The following is a 17,500-nucleotide window of genomic DNA, read 5'->3' as shown; positions in this document are numbered from 1 at the left end:
CTCTTTTGCGAAAAAAGATGGAAAGAGATATATGTATGCAATAAAGTTGTAGCAGCCTATACGTAAAGTCTTAGTGTATATAATTGTCGAAACACGAGCTTTTATGTGCAAATCAGGTTTCATAAGATCGGATCATAAGCGTGTTTCTCTTGTGGTCTGTCAGGCGTACTGGAAGATACTCGCTACGAGGAAAATCTCATGTAAACACGAGTTTCGGACAAATTGGGCTGAGATTTTGTCTATGGGGAAAATCTTCTCTATCCTCGAGAGAAGTATACCGGAATGTAGAGGGAGGAACAGAAATATAATGAGCGGATAGAGATCGAATCGCATAATTGGCGAAAAATCGGCCGGAGTATTCGCGCCGCATCTTGCAAAACCTGCATTCTTCTCAGTCTCCGGCCACGTTTTCGTTTCACATCGTTTTCGCGCCAATTTCTTTTTATCGGTATGCGTGTTTTGTACGTTCTCGCTACAAAAAGCAAAAAGGCTTTAGCTTCTTCTTGATCCATTTTTTATTTTTTTTTCGCATTGTGGAAAAATAAAAACTTGAAAGTGTTCTGTCTTGAGAAAGTCAACAAACACTCGCTGCTGTTTCGTCCGTAATATTTTTCAGAGGTATTCGTCGCTATAGTCGTTTTATCAATCGTTTAGAAGAATGCGACTTGTAAAGTTTCTCTTAGTGGAGATTTCCAATTCCCATTTGTATTCAGCACATGTTGCTTTCAGTTTGACTGTTGGGATTGATTTATTTCATTAGTTTACCTACGATCCGATCGTGTTTCTTTGACATTTTACAGATTTATTTGTGTTAAATAACTAGATAATTACGCAAAAGGATTGGATGCGAGAGATATTTAATAATCAAATGTGACAAAAAATTAATGGTTCGAGAGTGACTCTATGTATGAAGCAGTTTGAGTGAAAACGGAAAAAGAAATATCCGACCCTTACTGAAGAGCTGAGCAATATAAAAGTTGGCAAGAAGTTTATCAAGAGTAAGATTTACAGAACTTGATATCGTTTGAGAATGGGCTTCTAAACAGTAATGATTATTAGATTAGAACGTTATTCGACTCAAATATGTCCGAAAAAAAGGATAAAGATGTATCCTAGTGTTTTCAATTCAAAGGAATCAAAAGAAAAATCGTTATTCCTGGATAAGCGCCAAGTAGCGACATATCCGTGGCGTATTCTACTGTAATCGCTAAATGCGCTGTGATTCTTCCAGGAAAACGATTGTGTCGGGCGGAATTGCATAATTAATTCCTCGGGAGATTAACTTCGCGATCGCCCAGATTCTTGTAATTTCATTCAATTGTAAGGAACACATCGAAACCCGAGTCTTCCGATACGCGGCAGCGATTCTTTTTGTCGCTCTCCGATTTCGCATGGTAGCGCAAGGCAGGTCGAGAAAGAGCAAACGTTTTGAGAGATCTGTTGAGTCGCTTTGGAATGGCGCGCCAAGTTCTCGGATTAATGCTGGATATTCAATTTCAAACGTCGTCTTGCAATCACACGACATAGGTGAATCGCGGGAGAGAATGATATAAAGATCGTTATGTAGGTCGGATACGTGACTCGAGCGAGATGAAAGAAGAACTATTCGCGTACCAGGCAACCGGAAGGACGACGACTTCTTCCGGCCCTCGTTCTCTTTTTCAAAAGGTCGTAGGATCGTACACAGCTTTTCCCTGGGCCTCATGTGCTTTTAGTGCCGAGAAATATTCTCTCGTGCGCGACGCACGATGAGATGACAAGTAATCATACAAAAAATCATTTGTTTATTAGTTGTTAGATGATTAGTTGTTAGACGTTGTATACTACATTTATGTATATCGATGAATAAATTACGAGACGAAACAACTACACTGGAGAAAAGAATTGAATTGCTACTCTCTCTCTCTCTCTCTCTCTCTGCGCGCCTTCTGCTCAGAGTCATCGTGAAACTATGAAATCGTGTGAAATACAAACTGTTGCTTTTATATAAAAAATTTCAGCAGATATGAATGTTTTTTCTAAATTGCTAACATTTCGGCGACAAATTGCTGTCACACGTGGTATTTTACTGCAAAATAGCTCGCTGCATTTCCTCTCGATTCATTAAATTAACCGTATCGGCAGTTTTGTTTAGAGGTATTTCTGGCGCGCGATTTATTATTTCGTTTATTTTCTCGAAGAGATCATCATAAAAAGACATACAAAGACACATACGTTTCAGCATAAAAGACACGCTTGTCGTTATGTAAAAATATACATACATATATATTGCGGCAGAATCGGGTTTATATGTTCAAATTATTTATAATTATTTATACGTACTCGTGTTATATATGTCCCGGAAAAACGTCATACCTAACTTTCCCCTTCTTTTCTGTACTCATTCTTTTCTTTTTTCAGCAGACTATCGAGCAAAGCATATGACTTGACATTAATGCTCAGTATCAATTCGAGACACAAACGAGCAATTACTTATCCGAACAATTTACATATGATTATAACAACACTTTGGCGCCGCCGACGTCGCATTATTGATCGCGATATTCGCACGCGGTACGAGCAGTACGAGTAATCTCACCTCTCGATCGACATTGCGGTAAGAGTGACGACCGAGCAGATGGCCGACACGCTCTGCATGTAATGCACCGCTTTGCACAGGAAGATACCCATAGTCCACGTGTAGGAGAATAATTTTGCTACCTGTAACAAACCAATTACGGTGCATGAATGTACGTGATATAGGCAATGAGGTGGGAAACTTTTTCCCCGCGTATCGACTGACACTGTATGGGGGGCGCAATTGGGGGATTCAATCGTCTTCACATGTTGGACCAGCAAGCATCTCGAGCCGTTTGATATTACACTTGCTACGAGTCGCTCGCTTATTGGTTCGATTGGTGCGCGATTCAACAATCGCTTTCAATTTCCAGTGACTTTTTCAGCAGTTTCGAGGTTTATACCGAGTACAAATCGTTGATCGACTGTTTGGTATTCGCACGTAACACGTGCTTCGCGATTCACGACTCATGCGTGGCACGTTGCATCGAGTAAGTAGATAGGTGTAAGTAGGCGAGTGGTTAATAGCATTTTCCGAAATGTAATTCGTGCTCTTCGCGCGGAGCAAATGATCTGTGTGCGCGTAATTATATGAGCCGAGTCTTGCAAAAGTGGGTAGGAAAGTGGGTTGCTTTAATCCGTCAAACAGTAATTGCACCAGGTATGGTAAGGACACATGCCGATACGTTCGCGGTGCGTCCGGGAGCGCGAAATGAAAAGCCTGAAATTAAATTCCTCAGCCATTTTGTCATTTTCTTACTCAAACACGATTCAACCGTCCCTATTTTGCGATATCAGGCGATCTCCTTGAAAGAAATTGTTGGTTCGTAAACGATTATCGACTTCAGGTTAGAAGAGCCACTCATTTTTCTACTGTATTCACAACTTTATTTACGTGTATAAGTTACTTTAAGTTAGAATTGAACAAGTTCTCTTTCTCTTTTTCTATAGTAAATAAGTAAATGAATATGCATGAATCGATTGCACGGCAACATGAGAAATGGCTGCAAAATGAGAAATGGCGTACACATGCTCCTCGAGAGATGTGTAAAATTCAATATCCTCGCGTTCTTGAAATTCCAAATTTCATACCCGTCGTCGTGAGAACGAGGAAAGAGATCTTTGGAAGAGCGAAGCGACATCCTTACTAGCGGAACGCAGCGTCTCGTCGAGCGCTCGCGGACATTCTTTCTATTGAATTTTCTTGTGAATCAAGGATTATTCTTCGCTAATTTTGCGTTGACAGACTAATATGTCGAGCAAATTTTCTCACGCGACCATTATTCGTCGACGCCCGATTTGTAGTCGTGGTGTCATTTCCGTGATTGCGACGACGTCCGGTACAAGCGAAACGGTCGAGACTCTCGTTGCTGTGTCGAGCTGCAGAGTTAACGTGGGGGAACGCGCGGCGTTGTGTTCTCTCGTCGCTACAACCGATAATTAATCCATCATTCGCACCGTAGCGAACGCGCGAAAAGGGTAGCTAGTGTATTGTACGCGCGCGCAAAGAAACGAGCGACTCAATTAGTGGCGCCGCCCGTTCTGTTTCGCGTATTGACGCAATGTCGCGGCGCCGCCAATGAATCGCACACAACTGACTGATACCAAAAGGAAAACAAAAAGTATAAAAAGAAAAAAAGGAGATTTTCTTTTCCTTCCTGAGCTTTTAGCTTGAGATATTTCGAACGTATTCATTGCGAGGATTTATAGACGAGGGCCTGCTTTTGCTAACGTTTACTAAGATATCGTTTTGAAGTTGAAATCAAATAATATATATATATATATATATATATATATATATATATATATATATATATATATATACACATATGTACGCGGATCCAGACGGTAGGGCTCGTGTAGGTGTGTATCGGCGAAAAGTTTCACGCTTAAAGTTAATATAATGTCTACAAACATGACAACCTTGATAAAAGGGCGGAAATTGTTCGTATAGCTCGTAAACCGATTTGGCTCCGAAAACTGCCTCATACCGATTCGGATCACGGTGAGTTATAAATACAACTAGCGCGAGCCGCTCCATCTTTCCACTTCCAAGACTTTAACCGCTTATCGGAACAGCCGGCAAATATATTTCTGCCCTTTGTCTCTCTCACGACAGATGGAACGCGAGGATTATTGTTCACAAGCATCCTTCGTTGACTATGACATTTGATTATCGCTTACGGAAAATGAAATGGAAATTATTGTAATTCGCGAGTATCTTTTGGTACCGCGCGAGTGGTTCCCCTAAAAGGAAACAGATATTCGTAAAAGCGCGAGAATACCACTCTGACGAGTACGTGTACGCGGTTTAATAGAGCCAATTAGTGCTCAAACATCGCGTCAATTTAATTGCGCGCAAAGTGGCGATATGATAATAATAATTAATGGCATTGTGCGCCAAGACGGGGTATCGCGTTGATAAAGAAGACGTGCTTTTCAATTTTATAATTAATGCGTTCAAGATACGGTTTGATTTTCGCGCGATCAGAAATCTTGCCGCTGATTGCTCCAAATTACATTGTACAGATATAGATATCGATGGGACGAAAAGGAATCTAAAGAGAGTGAAGGCTTTGATCTCAAAAGTACGGCACGACCGATGCACTGGCCGGAAGCGCTTACGATTGTCGCGCGAGTTGCATTATTTCGGACCATTAACGTGGAAACGATGCGACGCGACGCTACGTGACATGTCGGAAAGCTAACGTCGTTAAACGCTGACGTCGCGACGATTCTCAGTGAGCGAAAGTATACTCGCTGAAAATTGCGTCCGCTTCACTTGTTTCGACGAGAGGGATATCCTACGTTATATTCCCATCTGTCGTCGCCCTGTGTGGACGATTTTTATTCATCTGTGTTATTCATTTTTACTGACTGATGTGTGTATCGCACTCGAAGCGCAAATTTCTGCATTTCGGCGAATTGATATGCGACGATCGTAAGCGCGTACCTCAACAGAATATCTGAATGATCGAAACTGAACTTTCCGCAATTACGTCTGTTATCGTGCTTATAATTGTCCGAGCGTTTTAATTGCATTACTCGAGCAAATGCTACCCAGCAAATGAGGATTTGCTCGTATTTAAGGATACTACGTTTACTGCTGTTGATCTACGATCCATTCAATCAAATGCATTCAATAAAATATCATTCAATCGGAAGAGACGCCGACACGGTCTTAGCGTCAGTTTTTCAATTTAACGTTCGCAACGTTAAATAACATTGTATTTTCCAAATCAAGTTCAATGCGGCCTGACGCGAAGCTCGCTCGAAATTCACCGACTTGCAAAAGAATTTCTTGAAAATTCTTCAACTTTATTATTTTTGCACACCTGCAACCTGTATGTGACAAGAATGGTGTGTTCGGTGACAAACGCGATTATAAGCGCTACGTGACTGTCATCGGCGCAGATAAAACAGTGCTCGATTTAACAAGCGGCATTCCTCGTGCAATTTGCGCTCGGCAAACACGGCGCTGAATCAACGGCTGCATAAATTAAGCAACAACACGCGTAACTACGAAAAACATTTAAGCAATTGTTTTGCTTAATCGCATCGTTTAAACAAATATCGAGACTGTTGATCGAACTGGGCGTTTGTCTGGGTCGTGCTACATTCTTCTTATTTTCGATTGTCAAAGGAGAAGTGTTTCTGTGTCGTGCATTTCTACACGTTAGATCATGAGTCCGATTTTTTGAGACAAGTTGCTTCTTTATTACTCTTAGGATCCACCTTTACGTCGGCATGTTCGACTTTTCGGGAAATGTATAAAAGCTTGCTTCAGACATCGATTTATCTGTATCCTCACCCGCCGAGGCAGTTGTTGATAAATTGTCGATGATTTAGAGCGGCATAGCGATTGATCATCGACTCGGTCACATGTAGTCCCATCCATGTTATAAATGTCTTTGGTACGACGTTCCGGTACATGAACAGCTTATATATATCGATTTATCATAACTTATGTTGCGTAACCGCCTAACGACCGGAAGACTGAAAAATTGGGGTGTTAAGGGATACGGTAATTGTTACGTATCTTCCTGTGGGAACTTTGTTCGTGTGTGAAAATAACAAATTTGTCATGCTCGTTTTATGTCATTTTCTCTGTGTTTATGTGATAATATTAACAGCGCCATTTCAAGGTCGCAGAGTAAATAATTCTTTCCTGATTATTCAACTAGTAGCAGAAGAAAGAAACTCTTCTCGCGTAAAGAAAGAAAAGAGAATAAAATGAAAAGAAATGATGACTCGCTTCATTAATTGCATTATAAATGAGTTTTTCTTGACAGAAATATCGCGCCCGAACCCATGAATGACACAATTTGTTTTTATGATGAGTGAATGTTTTCGTCGAATATCTTGCCGCGATGTTGGAATGCAATATGTAGTAGCGGTGAGCGTGCTTGTCCTGCCTGAATTGGTCCACTCGCGCGATGTATGAAAGTTTGGGGCGAGAGCACTGATTTACGAAAACGGACCCTGACAAGTTATACAATATTCGCGAGAAGCGAGCTTAAACAGCGCTTATCCTTGCAAGCACGTCTATTGCGCCATTGCGTCCCGCTATGAAATTTCTGCGACCGAAATATTCCAGACACAACGGTCCGACATGAAAACAGTATTATTTGAAAAAATATGATTTTTCTAATTCTTAAAAATCATATCTTTATGATGCGATAAATGTGGCCTTACGGAGAAGAAACATATCTCTTGTATCGCGCTAGTTGGACAAATACACGGTCTTTTCAATGTTTTTATTCGCGCAATTTTACAAGAGATAATAAATTGAATCTTTCAAAGAAATAGACGCGCTATTTCTTTGCGATAGTGAGGCGTTTCTTTCATCTTTATTACCTTATTATTTAGCCATACTTGAAATGGGCCACTGTGTGTAATCTAACCAGTGTTCGGATCGTTAATAAAAAGCATTAATCATCTCAGTGATTTATGATACCAATAAATTACAAAACAGCGCAGACTCGGCTCGACTCGGCTCGGTCCGGCTCGATTTCGTCTCGTAAAGTTAAGGTATCCGATCGGTTTACGCAACGAAACAACGTCGACTTTATCCTTGGTGAGCGGCAAACGATCACGCGTCGATGGGCTACGTGCGAACATTTATTATTTACTACGCACCGGATAGAGAGCGTTTTACGAGCTCGTAAAGCCGTTTTGAACCGCGGTTTTGAACAAATAAAACGATTAAATTACCTCAACAGACTGCTCGCCTGTCGTAGTCCTAACGCGCCAGCGGGGATTAAAAGTGTTCTCCGCTGTGTCTTATTAGATCCTAAGCCTAAAGAGATTAGATTAGGGGTGCCACGGGGGTAACGAGGCTTACAACGTTCGCACAATTTTCGCTGCTTTTGCACGCTGCTCTCGGCCTCCCGCTTCTGGAATCCGCTTGGAGATCCTTCGTATTAAAATGTAGGTAGGATTTACCGGGCGGTCGTTCGCGGTAATTCACAGAGTTCAAACTTTCACCTCCTTTCGTGAGCGAAAGCTCGAAGAAGCGAAAAGAGTTACTCGTTGCTAGTAACATTGGGAAAAATGGGTATATCTCTCGGTAAAATTGTTGGTTCCTTGTCAGTTCAAACTTTTATCTTTGGTCGGCTTAGCGATATTACTTCTCTCTTTCTTTCTTTCTCTTTTGAAAAAATAATAATATATTGATTTATAGTACGCGCGAATAGATCAGTTTGCGACGACGTAACTAAACATTTGCTTTGAAGAAGATATCCTCTTTTAATCAAGAGAAAAAGGATCAGTAAGGCGAGAGTAAGAATGAAAAAGATGCGGACACCGCGAGCTTCATAAATTATGGACGGATTCGTCCACGACGTGGATGAGTAATGACGCATCGTTGAAGAACGCGGAGTAAACTGTGCACTTATCCATCTCTCGCGTCTTCATATATCACACGTGCAAATCGTGTTGATCGACGGGAAGAATTATTAACGACTTGAGTGATTAAGACGCGTGCATTCGAATCTCCAGTCACCTTCAATGCTTTCTTCTTTCTCCAAGGAAACGGGCTTCTTTGGTCTCGCAGTTGTATCAGGATATTTTTAACAATATTTTTATAATATCATTTTCTAGTAATTTGGCTATCGGAACAGGTGTAGTATGATAGATGAGTAATAATTGCGAAATAGTTGGCCGTTTACGCGCAAATTATTCTCATCACGACAAAGCAAGTTTCGTCTCTCTTGCGACAGGGCGATAGCAATTTCCAATAAATGTCGTACGTGCAACTAGTTGAACTCTGTTTCTTTCTCTCTCTCTCTCTCTCTCTCTCTCTCTCTCTCTCTCTCTCTCTCTCTTTCTCTCTCTTTCTTTCTCCCTGTCGAAACGCTCGAGCCATGATAACGCGGTCCATACTGTAATACGGCACGAAACTCTATTCTTTCGCATTTCCATGAATTTACGGTAATTGATTTACGACAAACCACTTGTAATGTCTACGGCACGTTAGAAGTCCGCATATATGTCCATCCTGTTAGTTTATATTCTGAAAACTAGTTCCTAACGTATAACTAGTTCAGAACATCTGTGACACGTTGCGTCCACACACACATCGTGCAGCACGCATTATGAATTTATTAAGGCTACCCGTGAATTTTTATATTTTTTCTTCTTTTTTATGGCGGAGACACTTTTCTTAATCTGATGAAATTTTAACAAACCTAGTCAAGTTGAGCTAAAATAACGATATTCGAAACTCTAAAGTTCAAACATCGCGCAAATTGATCGAAAAAAGACGACGAATTGCCACGCAATAGTGTCCTCGAGGCATGTAGGTACTTGCTCCCGCGTGAGAACGAAGAGGATCGCGACATAAAATATATCGCTATAGCGAGCTATCCGAGGCCTGAAGCACGGACACATCGCCTCTGGACATTCTATCGTCGTCGGAGCGCAAACAATCCAATCTTATTTACGCCGCGTACCTTTACGCGATATAAAGGATCGCCAGCTGAACCAAGAGTAAACCAAGAGGCGAGCCAATATTTTCCATCTGGGAAAGCAGGTGCCGCGGATCAACGATACGGAGAATCCAATTTAATGGATTTGCACCGAGGTTATATATATATATATATATATATATATATATATATATATATACTTGAATACTTGAATATATATATACTTGAATACTTGTACTCGCGCATACTACTACTATTTCTGACGAAAAAGCGTCAAGTAGAGTAAATAGTGTTTTGTATATAATTGAAAACAATTACAATATACGCGTATTGAACATGTATTTGAGAGTGTTTCAAACATGTTTGTGCGAGTTTAGATTCTGAATGTCGTTTATGTAAAATATTTCTTAACGTTTCGATAGTAAGATTGACACGCAAGTAGACACGCTGTTTGATCGCGATACATGAAAGAGATTTACCAACAAATAATCGTACTATAATTTGTTGTCGCATTATTCGTGCCATGTGCAATGCCGATTGCTTGATACGTCGGAGGCACGATTGCGCGTCATGTATGAGATAGACCGCATATCGGCCGCTGCACGTGCTCTTCTTTGCATTCTCGTGACACGGTAAATATTGTAGGTTATATATCGAGCTATGCATCGAGTATTTACGAATTCTCTTTGTTCTCGTGCCGATAATTGTGCGCGATAAGCTTTGTTAGAAACTTCGTTAAATTTTAACTAAACCTTGTCAAATTGAGCTAAAATAACGATATTTGAAACTCTAAAGTTATATCGTGCAAATTGATTGTGAATATGATCACATGATCATAGATGGATTATGTTTTACAATTCTTTGCAAGACATGCTTCTTTCGCGAGTCTGTTGCGCAGTCAGAACCGTTACGTACAATCACGAACGCGCCAACTAATTGTTATAGTTTGCCCGTAATCCACTACCAGATGCACTCAAAGCGGTCGAGGAGGGAAAATTACTCGGCGTACTTTGAAAACGCGTCGATCTCACATCGACTCACTTGCTTTTCGATCGGATTTATCGGTGAGATTTATAAGATTATTTCACTCCATTAATTTGCTTTTGCGATGGATCGGACTAAATTTGCTGCGCGCAAAGATCGAGAAAGATTCTATAAATACACACAAATGTAATGGAGAACTCTTACGCAATAACATGTAGTATAAAGTGTGTATATCAATGCATGTACGATACGCGAAAACTACTAAACTTTATGCCTTAGTAGGCCATCTCCAGTTACAAATGGGAACATTAAATCGGTCCAACACTTGTGCAAGTTAGGAACCGAAAAAGTAAACTAGGGAAGTTGACTACGAGATACCGCCACTTTGACGTAGCATTTTCCCTCTGGTAATTGACAACGCGAAACTTTTACTCAGAGCTGTATTGTGTGACTCCCAAGAGCGAGTCTTTCTTCTTGTCTCGACGACAAGGACATCAAGTAATAAACGTAGTCTAGATTAGAATCGGCTACAAGCGCTCGGATAAAAGCGCTCAGCGTACATCTTAAGAAACGGCGTTGCACAGACGTGCAACAGGTACATGTACCTATTCAGTAGCGTAGGAAGCAAATTCGAGTGGCTGTTGCGTACGTTCATTTGCACGTTAGCAAAGGGCAAAGTACTGCCGATTAATTGGCGTTGCAAACACACCGCATCACAGCTGCTCGTATTATATCGACTGGTACGGCGCAACGCGATACCCGTTTGTCACACACGCGAAATAGACGTATGAACGCGAGTCAGAAGTGATGCGTTTCGTTCATGCCGTTTATTTTGTATCGTAAACAAGAAATTGCGAAATAGCCTAAGATATATTAAAAGATATCAAAAGGATCTCGTTATCACGTTTTTCAAAGTGAATCGCACGAAACATTTTTGCAAGTCACGTTAAATCGTGCCTGCATGGGAGACTAAACAGCGACCTTTGTTCATTCTGTAAAATAAGTGATAACATAATTTCCATCACGCGCGCGCTTATAAAGAATATGCTATGGAAAATATCCCATACAATCAACAAAACCATCACAGACAATCAACAAAACCTCTCGGCAGATGACGCTTTTCAAGTATTTTTCTGTTTCAGCGGAACAAACGCTATGGCAACTGATGCTTTTGAATTGGCACGAAAATCATTCATCAATCATAACCGGATTATTCAATTAATGGAGAGAACACGTGGCACGAGAATCGCATCGATAAAACTCGCTTTTAATGGGATGATTGCGCGAGTCTCGGCTTTGAGGATATATTGTGCACGGCATCGATCGACGTTGAAGAAGTAATTCACTGATATTAGATTCAGAATTATTTTTGGATCGCGCAACTAGCCTGTTCCCGTTAGCGATATATATTATGACTGGATATAACACAGCTTGCATTCTACTCGAGAGTAATCGAATCGTTAAACATGAAATCTATTTGAGCGTGTTAGAACGTTTCCTATGTGTGTGTGCGTGTGTGTGTATATATCACGAAAATGTATCATTTATAATTGCCGACGCGTTTTATTATATAAATGAAATTAATTTAATTTAGTTATATATTTGAATTCGGTTGTAATGTCACAATTTTTTCCATCTTTGTGTGATACAAATATTTTATTTAAACTCGATACTCCGATGAAACGTTCAATCGATAATTGTCGTTACTAACGTGGCGGTGTACTAAAATAACGCCGATTATTTATCAGCACGATATTAGCATGATATGTGTGTGTGTGTGTGTGTGTGTGTGTGTGTGTGTGTGTGTGTGTGTATGTGTGTGTGTCGAGACATTTTTCCCTTTTCGAGGGATTTTGTTTGCTAAATAAATATAGAAAATGTGTATGTATATATCGCTGAAATAAACTTAATGAAACGATAATCAAAGTCGACGGATTTACCGTTGTCGATCGTCTCGGTAATATAACATACATTATTGATTACGCTGACGTAACTAACATCAGTATCGATATTGACAACGATATTCGATCCGTTCTAGTCGATTTTACCGAAGCGTCGACTATAGTCTGTAGACATTAATGAGTGCAATGTACGCCGAAATTTTGTAATCTCGCGCTACTCTTTATCCTACGCGTATGGTATCGATTTTCCAGAGCATCTCTCGATTTTCGTACTCTGCTCGAGTGCACAGGTGCGACATGGCGAACCGGAGCGCTAATTCTATTAAAGTCAAAATCAATTCGGCAATTTACGATCGCATTGACGATAGCCGATAGAGACGCCATCTAATCTAATGTTTTCTTCCTACACTCTTTACTCGCGTAGAGAAGAAGCAAGAAATATGCTGGTGCAGTTTTTCACTAAATTCAACGTCAACACAATGTGTAACTTTAACATCAGTAATCTGCCTTATTCAATCAACTTCGATATAGTTTCAATCAGCAAAACAAAAGAATGCCGCAAAGAGATATATAAATAATTATGCAAATAATCACAGAATAATTTCTGGAGGATTAATAAAAAATGAAATTTAAACTCGTCAAAGAACTTGTCTTGTTTGCAGTCAAGTTTGCGGTAGGTGACTTGTGGAGCACCGCGTATACTCTACCGAAGGTATCGAGGTTAAGTGTGAGCAATCATCCAATCAAATGAAATGTTAAGAATCGTGTTCCGTTGGCAGAGATACTCGACAATATCAAATCTCACGAAGAATTTAAGTAGACGTGATGTTGGCCGTAAGCTAATTCGGTATCTTCTTAAGATGACCATACATTTAGATGAAATGTCGTGTTGCATATGTTAAAAGAAAGTGGCTCCTTAATATTCATTATTCTTACAATTGACTTTTAGTAAGCGAGAGTTGCTTTCACAAAAGACAAAAATGAAACCGAGAGTTGTTTACGAAAACTATTTTCGACTATTTTCGACTATTTTCGATGCTTGCAAAGAAGAAGAAGATGCGAGCGAAGAAGTGGGACTAAGGCAAAATTTCTATGGTGAACAATTCTATGATGAACGTCGGTCCTCGTTACGTTGCGACTCGTCTATGTCGTGGTCATATCTTTTTATCGAGAGAGCTCTACGTAAAACAAGTGGAAAAGTTAAATTTTTCTTTCTCGTATGTAGTAGCGAGCGAGTACATCACCTGGCAATCTAGTCGTGACTCGATTACCTTTTACGAGCAAACTTTCATCAGATTTTTGTCGTCATCGTTCGACTACTCAGCTGAAGACGCGAACGCAAGAAAATGCAATAAAATTTAGCTATCTGAGAGAATTTATATTATGCTCGCGGGGCTTTGTAAGACGCAGATAGAAAGAAAACATGCTTAATATCTACGAAAGAAAACATGCTTAATATCTACGAGACGCCAAGTGTGAACGGATGGAACAACAAGCTTAAGATATCTTTTGTCTATGATGTACTATCGCTCAAGCACGAACTGACTAATCGTATTATAACTCGAATGGTTACCGAAGTAACTTTTACCTAATCCTTTTTTATTGGAATTTTCAGCAGCGACAAATATCGTATGAGTTAATGAAATATTTGGTATTATACTTTTGTTTTTGAACACTCGAGATTATAAATTCTCGATTACGTATACGCCAACGCGTTGTTTAGCGTCAACTTTTGCTAACTCAATTCTCTGCTTATGTCGTGTGTATGCGGAACTACAAAAAAGACAGCGAATCCAATATTAATTAACTCGGATTGTCAGAGTAGTCAGACTAAAGGTTCAAATTGTTGTCGCGAACAAAGCAACACAAGTTTCTCAGTTTTGCGGTAAGCCCCTGAGGCTGTTCGTTTCGTTTTCGTTTTTCGCGAGTGACAGATGACTAACAGTTAAAACGATGGAGCCCGATATATTTGTTTTCCCGCGCTTTCAGGGAAACAACAGGGTTTCTCTTCTCTCTCTCTCTCTCTCTCTCTCTCTCTCTCTCTCTCTCTCTCTCTGTTTCTTTCTTTATTCATTTTCAAAAAGTCATTAATTGCACGTGAAAGAAAAACTGTACAATAAAATAAAATCAGTGACTTCTGTTACACTTGTGTCGTATAGATACGTGCACAGATTACATTATTGGAGACGATTACGGCATCGACGGAATACGAATATGAAACTACAGCTTATTTGATCAGTTTCATTGAACTTAGTACGTGAGATCGAGTAATTGGCGCACGACGAGCATCAAAGACGGAAAGCTTATAAAGAGTAAATTGGAAAATGTCGAGAGCAGGAAGAAAGATAAACAAATAGAGGCAGCACGTCGAGAGCATAGCGTGAGCGCCAACCATGCTGCTTCTCAAGTGGTCACTGTAATTTTAGAAGCAAGCGCGATTCGATGTTATTTTCATTCGGGACAAAGTGACACGGCGCTTATCCGTGTGTGAATTCTCAAAGTGTAATTATCTGAGGAGAAATGCACGATCGTAATTGATGCCGATGGAAGATACGCAGTGAACATGCACGTATCGATGATGCGTCCTATTTTCTTTAACTAGTGCTAATGAACCCGCAGTTGTTATTTCATCGCATCGTCTGTGGTCGAGACAAACCAGATGATCCAGTCCAACATGTGTCGACATATTTTCGCCATGTTAACGCAAGGCACTGCGAGACTGAACAATTTGTTGTTACTGACGCGCGCGCAGGAAGACATAATAACCGCTGGCTTGCGCCGCTACTGTTTGATTAATTTTATCAACACCACCGGGACGCGAACCTTAATTTAATTACGTTGTCTTTTAACGGGTACGCTTGTCCGTTCGTTGCAAGTGCGAAATGCTATTGACTACAAAGTACCGTGTCAGTTAAAATTAGTTTAAGCGTGACAACACGTAATAAAAAGTTGGCGAGGATGAAACCATGTCATACGCATTCTCTTCTGTACAGAGTATTATGGTATATGAAGTAATTTTAAACAAGTAACTTTGAACTCGTACTCGCGCACTTTCGTACAATCATTGTATACACATACACACACACACGCACACGCACACATATACACACACGCGCGCGCACGTGCGCGCGTGCACAACGTTTTACCGCAATTTCTTAAATCTGTGATAATTAGAAATATACACAAAGCTCTGAAAATAGCATGATGCGTGTCCATACCGAAAGTACAACTCAAAACGAGATCAAATGTACCTCCTACCATCCTACTAACCGCAATATGCTAATTATTATTGTCATCTTTGACTTGCTGGCACAAGAATAAAGTCGAAGTAGTTAGTCACGAGACAATTCACACGCTAAACCGGTCATTGATAGAGCTAGACTAGGTTGCCTAATGTAATTGAATTTGAACGACAACGAGCGAATATGGCTGTGTGAATTTCGATCATAGACAATTGTTAATACACAATAGAAATAATATCTGTTACCTTCACGGGTATGCAGAATATAATCAACAGGAGATCAGCGGTAGCCAGACCGCCCAAGAAGACATTCGTCGGTGTCGCTGGTAACGGTCTGAGTCGTGGACATAGGGTAGAAGCGATCATAACGACGTTCCCTGAAAAAAATTACGATTCTTTCGCAAGATTGCTCGTCGCGAGCTACCGAATTCGAGGTTTTTCCTCCGAACTACTTGAGATAGAGATATCGATCGCATCACGCGATTGACCACATAGAGCTCAGAGGCATCATATCGTGACTTTTGCGCGGGAAGCAAGCTAGTCGTTCATCACGACTACTCCGAGAACTTACCGACTAATCCGAGGACAAAGGTTAGGCCGTAAACGATGAGTACGGGTGCCAATTCCGCCCAATTGAAATAACTGAAGGATTCGTTGATGTCGTAATCGTAATCGTAATCGTATGTTGTGTTGGTATCGTTGGACGTAACGATCGTCAACTCTTGGACAGTCGGCATCTCGTTGGGATCGTGAAATATTCGCAAGAGATCGTTATTCCGTGCTTCCGTTTAGCTACTGATATGAAGTGAATTTTTCCGCTTCAATTTCCTCGTTCTCATCCTAACGCGATTGCACGTTACGCTAGAAAAAGAGGAAACAAAAGAAAATGGTCAGTTGTGCAGAGGCGTAACGTTTATTTAGTTTTGCCCGATTATACGTGTTTGATATTTGTCCAATATCTCTTCTTTACAGACGAGTTATTCCATCGAACAAGCCATCATGCCACAATCACTGACACGAGATAGTACATTTAGCAAAAGTGCTTGCTACTCGAAGGATCGCACGTTTGGTGTCAATGATAATTCATAAATGTTATTAATTCGTCTGTATACACACACACACTCTGCGTACATATTCTGTGTAGAACACGATGAAAGAGATAATGTTAAAATGTTGATAGTATGATTGTCCTTGAGTAAAAACAGAAGTAAAAATTGAAAAAGTATTTTGAAATTTTTTACCATGGTGCTATTTTAAAGTTGTCGCTAGACACCTTTTCAGGAGACAGCTGGTATATCCAGAGAGAACCGGGAATTTCATTTCCGACGAAGAAAATCGAATTATCAAATGCACCAGCGGCACTGCGGCTCGGGTCGCAAATGCATCGCGGTCGTTTTCATGATGCATTTCCCAAGCGCACGGTATTGTATGAAAGAAAAATGGAAGAAAAATCATTAGATGTTATAACGACGTGAATTACAGCGAGTTATTCTGCAGTCGTTACATGTTACATGTTACTCTTAAGAAAGTCCGCTAATGACACAAAAAGGGAGAAAACGAGGAGAAAGAAAAATGAAACGAATATTTTCGTATAAAAGTGACTATTTTGCTTTTTGTAGTCCTTGCAGTTTATATTTTATACGTATAATTTGTTGCAGCTGCAATTGCACCCGTAGTCTAATTATGTGCAACTTTCAATCTGAATATCCATTTCGTATTCGGAGTAAAAGAGAAGTTTATAAATTCTTTCTCGTCTTTTTTCGTTGCGAAAATGTACAATTTCGACGTTACGGAGATTAATGTATGTGTGTGAGAGAGGAAAAAGGGGGAGGAGAGAGAGAGAGAGAGAGAGAGAGAGAGAGAGAGAGAGAGAGAGAGAGAGAGAGAGA

At 40.3% G+C, this 17,500-nt stretch overlaps 1 protein-coding gene across 7 annotated transcripts in view; it reads right to left on the bottom strand.

Moving 5' to 3' along the window:
* LOC116840866 (QRFP-like peptide receptor) overlaps nucleotides 1–17,500 on the bottom strand; it is a 33,667-nt gene that overhangs the window by 13,169 nt on the left and 2,998 nt on the right. For 2 of the 7 annotated variants that reach the window (XR_004377430.1, XM_032808185.1), the window contains exons 1-4: nucleotides 16,853–17,491; nucleotides 16,183–16,472; nucleotides 15,858–15,988; nucleotides 2,579–2,700 (exon numbers count right to left, since the gene is read on the bottom strand). Coding sequence is in view for 3 of the 7 variants with exons in the window: in XM_032808185.1 (XP_032664076.1) it covers nucleotides 2,579–2,700; nucleotides 15,858–15,988; nucleotides 16,183–16,348 (419 nt within the window). In the remaining 4 variants the exon portion in view is untranslated. Of the gene's footprint in view, nucleotides 1–2,578; nucleotides 2,701–15,857; nucleotides 15,989–16,182; nucleotides 16,473–16,852; nucleotides 17,495–17,500 lie in introns of those variants that run through there. The other 5 variants (XM_032808203.1, XM_032808194.1, XR_004377431.1 and 2 more) reach the window with 4 other exon arrangements.

This window comes from Odontomachus brunneus, unplaced genomic scaffold (genome assembly GCF_010583005.1).
Source record: "Odontomachus brunneus isolate Ranch 3 - 2012 unplaced genomic scaffold, Obru_v1 Obru_scaffold_002, whole genome shotgun sequence".
Classification (NCBI taxonomy): domain Eukaryota; kingdom Metazoa; phylum Arthropoda; class Insecta; order Hymenoptera; family Formicidae; genus Odontomachus; species Odontomachus brunneus.
Note: the sequence above shows the minus strand (reverse complement) of the source record. Positions and strands in the feature narration are given on the sequence as shown.